The sequence below is a fragment of the Eurytemora carolleeae genome, unplaced genomic scaffold (genome assembly GCF_000591075.1).
Source record: "Eurytemora carolleeae unplaced genomic scaffold, Eaff_2.0 scaffold2731, whole genome shotgun sequence".
Classification (NCBI taxonomy): domain Eukaryota; kingdom Metazoa; phylum Arthropoda; class Copepoda; order Calanoida; family Temoridae; genus Eurytemora; species Eurytemora carolleeae.
The window spans coordinates 1-7,266 of record NW_019398615.1 but is presented as its reverse complement, the minus strand read 5'-3'; the positions used below and the strand labels follow the sequence as shown (position 1 = coordinate 7,266).

The 7,266-nt window shown below is 34.1% G+C and overlaps 3 protein-coding genes across 3 annotated transcripts; all 3 read left to right on the top strand.

Annotated features, from left to right (window-relative positions):
• Nucleotides 1-396: 396 nt before the first annotated feature.
• On the top strand, nt 397-2,725 carry LOC111717539 (trafficking protein particle complex subunit 2; the record flags this gene model as incomplete). The annotated part of the gene is given in 4 exon segments (XM_023493034.1): nt 397-502; nt 1,006-1,062; nt 2,200-2,323; nt 2,635-2,725. Coding segments are annotated over 3 exon segments (259 nt in total), but the record flags the coding sequence as incomplete, so codon positions are not given.
• Nucleotides 2,313-3,043, top strand: LOC111717536 (phosphatidylinositol N-acetylglucosaminyltransferase subunit P-like). The gene is made up of 2 exons (XM_023493032.1): nt 2,313-2,323; nt 2,635-3,043. The coding sequence occupies exons 1-2, from the start codon at nt 2,313-2,315 to the stop codon at nt 3,041-3,043; spliced, it is 420 nt and encodes a 139-aa protein (XP_023348800.1).
• A 1,406-nt stretch (nt 3,044-4,449) lies between these two features.
• On the top strand, nt 4,450-6,782 carry LOC111717538 (RNA polymerase II-associated protein 3). Its single transcript, XM_023493033.1, has 4 exons — nt 4,450-4,546; nt 5,577-5,653; nt 6,142-6,246; nt 6,575-6,782. The coding sequence occupies exons 1-4, from the start codon at nt 4,478-4,480 to the stop codon at nt 6,765-6,767; spliced, it is 444 nt and encodes a 147-aa protein (XP_023348801.1). The 5' UTR covers nt 4,450-4,477; the 3' UTR covers nt 6,768-6,782.
• The last annotated feature ends 484 nt before the right edge of the window (nt 6,783-7,266 follow it).

The following is a 7,266-nucleotide window of genomic DNA, read 5'->3' as shown; positions in this document are numbered from 1 at the left end:
AGACAACATAGACAACATAGACAACATAGACAACATAGACAACATAGACAACATAGACAACATAGACAACATAGACAACATAGACAACATAGACAACATAGACGGTCCACGGTACACGGTATACGGTCCACAGTACACAGTATACAGTACATTATCCACAGTACAATGTACACTGTACACTGCACACTCTACTACATAGTACATAGAATATTTTATTTTGTACTATGTACTGTGTACACTGCACAGTATACTAATGTACAGTGTACACTTTACACAGTACACAGGACAAAATGTACGGCACTACATAGTAAACAGTACAAAATATACTGCATAGTGCACACAGTACATTATAGTACAAAGTACACCCTAATATGTACCTAAAGCTGTGTATTTTAGGTCCCCTAATATGTACCTAAAGATAGTAGACAAGTTCAATGAATGGTTTGTCTCCGGGTTTGTTACTGCTAGCAAGCAAAGATTCATCATTCTCCACGATGTTAAGGTATTTATTGTGAAATTCCAAGCACTAAGAACGCAGATTCATTTGAAGCACCGGACAGACTTTTGAGCAGAACTAGAGTAAAGTGTGCAGTATGCATGAATACACATGGTACACACTATAGAAGACAGAACGGAACATTACACCAAATGAATATCCTTCTAGTGAGATTATTGTGCTAGGGATGACTTTTTAAATTGCATACTGGGATTTGTTAAATTCATACTTGTATACTCTGTAGGCGGTTTGGGTCTCTTAAAGGGAGTGTTCGCGAAAAATGAAAGGGGGTATAGGCTTAATGCGATAAAAAGCGCTTTTGATCGCTACTAATCATACTTCTATCTGTTGCGTGTATAAGGAGAAACTTGTTAAATACGTCTCGTACCGAATAACTTGGCGTCCATACAAATTCAGAAAATTGCAACATACGACTTAGACCGTAATTTCAAACAAATCATTCATTGAATAAACATGTAAAGTATTTAACTATTTTAATTTCCCTGTAGAATGAGGACGGAATAAAAAACTTCTTCACTGAAATGTACGAGACATATATAAAGCAGGTAACAATGGATTCATTACTGAAAACTTTAGAATGATGGATATCATGATTAATGCTTAAACTCCCGGTTTTACTAAACCCGAGACTACTTTAATACGCATTCGATATCCAAGAAAGAAGTATAAAATTCAACCAATCAGTGTATCATGTTAAGATGTACTCTTAAACTTTTGAAAAACCGGGTTTTTTTCTGGTGTTGATTGTGTCATATCAATTGAACTTAACATCGATTAAATAAATGTAAGTTTTGGATTAATGTTTGTTAAGACTCGTTTAAAATTATGATAGTCCTAAAATGTGACAAAATATATTTTTTAATAAGTTTATATTAACGTGATTAAATTCATATTTTCTCAAATGCTCTAAAAGCCGGATTTTGAAGATATTAGTTCAATCGATATAGCCTTGTTTCTGTAATTGATATCAAAAGTATCTTTTATACAGTAGGTACATCCAAAAAAAGGATTAAGAAGAAAATCAAAAGTGTGTACATTGGATAATCAGATTAAGCGATCAGGATTAAGGATATCTCATTCTAAAGTTTTCAGTTCAGAGTACCTAGAAATGTCGTCGTCGACATCATTTTTATATAAAGCTATTTTTTGAGCGGTAAGAATTGTGGCAAAGATTTATTTCTTCAAGGGTCTTTAAACGTAATTAAAGTGGACCTATATTTATAAATGTGCAATGGGTATGTCTGATTTACGCCGGTATCCTCTAGATATGCTTATATATATATATATATACCCTCTTCAAAGATCAGGGAGTCAACGAGGGATCATAGACGCAAACCGCCCCGCCTATCTAGCCTGACAGAGATTTACTAAACAGTAAGCTGCGTTTAGCTGTTTATTTCTAGTTAATCAATCAATCAAGGTGTAGATTTAGGAGTTATTGAATATTTCTACAGTGTGTCCAGTGGTTACTGGTTACAGGGATGGAGCGTGGCTAGAACTTTGTCTAAGTAATTATGGAAATAGAAATATTTTCGTCCTTTAAGCCCATTGTGCTGTTTTACATGAACGTTGCGGCGCGTATAAACTTGTCAGACGCCCTGGTACGCTTCAACCCTTCATAAATATCTACCTGATATGTAATATGTGACGTCTATTTTTAAATTTCAATTTTTATTTTCCAGGTGATGAACCCATTCTACGAAGTGAACAGTCCCATTACTTCCCCGGCATTTGAGAAGAAGGCTCTCTTCTATGGACGCAAATTCCTCGTCAATTAGAAAACATCAACACAAGGATGCTGTGGAGGTAAAACAAATTACGACAGGGGTGTATACTATACTAGCTGAAGTGCCCGGCATTGTCTTTGGAATTTTAAAAAGAGTTAAGAAAAGAAAAAAAAATGAATTTATAGAGGAAAATCGTAGTTTTAAGCCTATGTTACCTCCCGAGTACACGTAGGTTTCCTCTAAAACATAGCTAACATATTTATATGAGTGAAGAGCTTTATTATATATATAGAGAGGGGGGTAGGATGATTTGTAAAGATTGAGAATGTGGGGGGGGGGGGAATTTTACAACAAAATATATGAAAGTATTAATTGAACGTACTGATGCAGGCCCGGAAAAGAGGGTAGGAGTACAGGAGCAGGACCCCCTGAGCATAGTCCTGCAGCTACACCTAGCCGAGCTGTTTACGGATTCTTCCTCTTCCTGTTCTCTAACTCCTGCCTCCTGTTCTACCTGGTCTGGGCTGTTCTCCCTGATCCTGTTCTTGAACAGCTAGGACTAGACTTTTTTCCACAGAAGTATTGGGCTGTAGCAGGACCGCTGTTCCTTTCCGTCCTTTTCTTCATATTCGTAGTCCTCGTTTACCCACTACTAGGACTAGTAGCAGCAGGACCAGATACTATAGAGGACAAACATTCAGTTTATGAGGACGGTTTGAGGTCGGACAGTGTTGAAGGCTGTATCCCACCACTTTTTGATATTCCCTACGGACAATGGAGTAAACGGAATAAAGATTAGTGCCCGGATTTTATCCTCAGTTACTAGTGATTTCTTTTTTCTTTTCTCAAAGTTGAATGGACAACACAAAATAGTTTGGTGAAAAAAGTGAAATTCATATTTTTGTTAATTGGGTAAATGCAGTGCTTATGATCCATTACAGTTTGACACAGATCCAAATCCGGATTCGGATCCAGGTCATGAACATTTCTTTAAGATTTACAGATTTTTTAACAGAATAAGAATTTTCAAATTATTTTTCTTCTTTTTTATACTAAAACTAGAACTATTTAAAAATGAGGACATTTTGGATATTCTTTTTTTCAGCAGTTCAGATTTAGGATTTGGTTGATTTTTTGTCCCTTGGATCCTGATCCGCGGATCCGCATATTTTTGCGGATCCAGGAAGCCAAAATGTTGCGGATCCAATGGATCCGGATTCTAAGCACTGGGTATATTTGATTTGATTATTGCCCAATGCCCATGTTTAATAAAATTCCTCTGCTGCCAAACATTTAAAATTATTTTGTAGCATGAAACTAAAATTAACTTATATTATTTTAATTTGATTTTTTTATTCAAAGTTTTAATTATTTTTAACTTTATACGTATCTGCCTGAACTTAAATCCATAACTTTTTTTTCTTTATTTAAAGGAAGTGTCATCGCAATTTTTAAATAATCCTTTAATTATATACGATTAAACAATAGTAATAACTTTGAAAATGTGATTATTAATGTTTCCTTTCTGAATTTGATTAAAATTTTGCCACTTTTTTGTCTTTGCTTCTAAAAAAACCAGCCAGTTTACCGGAGTTATGGTACTTTTTTTCTTTGTTAATTGTATTTCTTTCAAAAATGATAACCCCCATTTCCTCAAAGCTAAGTTTTAATATTTTATTTTGAAAATTCATGATTTTTTGGAGAAAATTAAATTACCGAAAATACTTCTGCAATAGTTTTTGATTTTTTAATCGTATCTGTGATATTTGATTTTATGTCTTAATTATATTATTAAAAGTACTTTTTAGGACTTCATATTTTTATTGTAAAATTAAATCTTGACTGATCAGCAGAGGCGTACACAGGGAGGGTGTAGGGCTAAGGACTTGGCCTCTAGATCAGTAAAATCTATTGTTCTCAAGGGGTTTTCAGACCCCAACGGACGGAAGCCAAGCCCCCCATGCAAATAAAAAAAGTTAAGCTCCCCCTTTACAAATTCCTGTGCACGCACCTGCTGATCAGGGTTATTTTAACTTACTGAAATAATAAATCTTTAAACTTTATATATCGGGAAAAATATATTTTGTTCAGTCCAAAATAGATTTTTCGCCATTTTGTTAGGATTTATATTTTTAATGAATATTAATTACAGCTCCAACTGATATATTAATTTATTGAAAAGTTCATAGTTCAGTTTGTATTAAAATTGAAAATAGTTTCAGATTTTCCCAGAATGGAATCCGTTCTAGAAGTTCAGAAAAATGTCAAGGAAAATTCTGAGGAAATTTCAGATTTTCTCAAGGTAAAAGCGAGTCAGAAATTAGTCAATATCAGTACGCTTGACGCAATTGAGAGCATTGTAGATTTTTTAAGCTTTTAGCGTCTTCTCAATTTAATTTTCAATTTCGGAACAATAGAAGTGCATAACTATGTTAATCTCTAAATTTTAGCTTGAAATAAAAGGAAGTTCAAGAAAATCACCCACTCCCTTAAAAGTTTTTATTGTTGGAAAATAATCATTAAAAGGTATAAAGCTTAAATGTTGATTTTGGAAGTCACATTCTTTTAAAAATGATTAATGATTGTAATTGATCTGTCTAATATCCCTTTAATGTGCCCCCCCCCCCATTCTCTTATCTATTATAGAGTGGCATTTCCAGTTTATAAAAGCCCGTTACCCAACTTGTGTCTGATCCAGTGCTTAGGATCCATTTAATTTTGATGCGGATCCGGATCCAGATCATTTCTTTAAGATTTACTGAATTTTTTTAACTAAAAATAATTTTCAAACTTTTGTTTTATTTTTTCGCTTATTTTTATCCTAAAACTTGATGAACCATTCAGAAATGAGGAAATTTTTATGATCTCACTTTTTTCAAAAGTTCAGCTTTGGGTTTTAGGAGTAAAAAATTTTTTTTTGCAGTTTTTGGTTGATATTTTACCCCTTGGATCCGCCGCATATTTTTGCAGATCCGGATCCGGATCCAGGAAGCCAAAATCTTGCGGATCTAACGAATCCGGATCCGGATCCTAAGCACTGGACTCTGGTCAATATATGATAAATGAGATAATACTATATATATCTATCTGATGAATCTGATAATTGCTTAATTTGAAACTTGGTTTCTCTGTTTGTTTCTTTTATGCTGCAAGAAAAAGAAGGAAATAATCAGAATTTGACACATTTCTAAAAAAAACAATAATATCGTTCTTATTGTAACTCAAATGCATATTTAAAGGATACCGAAGAAAATCAGATATGCCACTTTATAAGTAGAGAGTCACTAACTAGAAATAATATTTACAGTCCTTTAAATTTTGAATTCTGATAGGACCTGGACAGCTGGGCCACTGATATGGCGAAGAAGGATAAAAAACTGATTGAAGCAAAATTAAACTCATCAATTAGGAACATTCAGAAATATTATGGCGCTCAACTTCCTCCACCAGTAACAACAATCCTTTTCAAATGTTACTTTGTGTGCCGCCATTTTTGGTCCATTTTTGTTCCATTTTTGGTCCATTTTTGGTCCATTTTTGGTCCATTTTTGGTATATCATAAGACTAATCAAAAAATAACTTCTCGGATCGGATTTATCTGTTCTTATTGATGGATGTTCTAAAAATTAAAAAATCTAAAATTTTCTTGTCAGCATTTTTAATTTCAACCTGCTAAAAATCCCATTGATTAAGTTAAACACAAACAGATATTAGGATGTTTCTTTTCTACAGTTTACCATTTTGATTCAGGATCATTATTATTCCTATTTGTCTCGGGGAAAAAATTGAATGTTCAAAATGAATTGATGTAAAGAACGATTAAAATTCAAGGAGTGGCGCTTTGGTGCAGTTTACAATAAATTAGTTCTTCAATTTGACATTTAATTCTGCATGTAGTGATAGTCCGAATAAAGAGAAAAGATCGGGACCAAATACCTCCTCCCTCCCTTCTCAGATCATTTTAAAACATAAACCGGAGAAGAACAAAACTTCAAAACAAAGGTAGATATTAGGACCAGTTAAAACTTGAAGCCAAGGGTATATGTTTTCTTGATAAAATCATCCTTCCCCCCCCTTTGAAAATCATTTTTTACCCTAGATGGGTATGTTTAAAGGTTTTATTTCCTGAATTGGGCAAATTCATGATTTTACGGGAAAACTTACTTAATTTGTAGTATAAAGTATCAAAAAGATAAAAAAAAACTTGCCTTATGATGTTTAATTTAAGTTATTGTTAGGTACAATAACATCGATCATAAATACTTTGCACGAGAGGAAAATACTGCATTGATAAGACTTTGAGCTTTGTTCATAATAGTTTTTTTTTCAGGAAAGAGAAGAAAGCTAAGAAAGAAGTAAAACAGTCCCAACCTTCAAGTACATCTGGTGCTCCTAGCGCTCCGACTGTTCCTAGCCCACCAAAAAAAGAAAAGATACGCGCATACGAATATGACAAGTGGGATAAATTTGATGCTGATCAAGAGTGTAGTGCACTTGACGCAGGTAAAATGCAGTACACTTGACGCAGGCAATATAAGTACACTTGATGCAGGCAATAGCAGTACACTTGACGCAGTTGAGAGTATGCTCTTGCCGGAGGTGAGATCAATACACTTGACGCAGGCAATATCAGTACACTTGACGCAGGTAAAATTAATACACTTGACGCAGGCAAAATTAATACACTTGACGCAGGCAATATCAGTACACTTGACGCAGGCAATATCAGTACACTTGACGCAGGTAAAATTAATACACTTGACGCAAGCAATATCAGTATACTTGACGCAGGTAAAATTAATACACTTGACGCAAGCAATATCATTAAACTTGATGCAGGTAAAATTAATACACTTGACGCAGGCAATATCAGTACGCTTGACGCAATTGAGAGCATTGTAGATTTTTTAAGCTTTTAGCGTCTTCTCAATTTAATTTTCAATTTCGGAACAATAGAAGTGCATAACTATTTTTAACCAAGGTATTGTTTATAGCCCCCCCACCCCATACACAGAAATCAGT

Bases quoted from the DNA above. Each gene is read 5' to 3' on its own strand.
- LOC111717538 (XM_023493033.1), top strand. From the start codon at position 4,478: ATGGAATCCGTTCTAGAAGTTCAGAAAAATGTCAAGGAAAATTCTGAG. The intron at 4,547-5,576 runs GTAAAAGCGAGT...GAATTCTGATAG, and splicing joins AAATTTCAGATTTTCTCAAG to GACCTGGACAGCTGGGCCAC. The intron at 6,247-6,574 runs GTAGATATTAGG...TTTTTTTTTCAG, and splicing joins AACAAAACTTCAAAACAAAG to GAAAGAGAAGAAAGCTAAGA.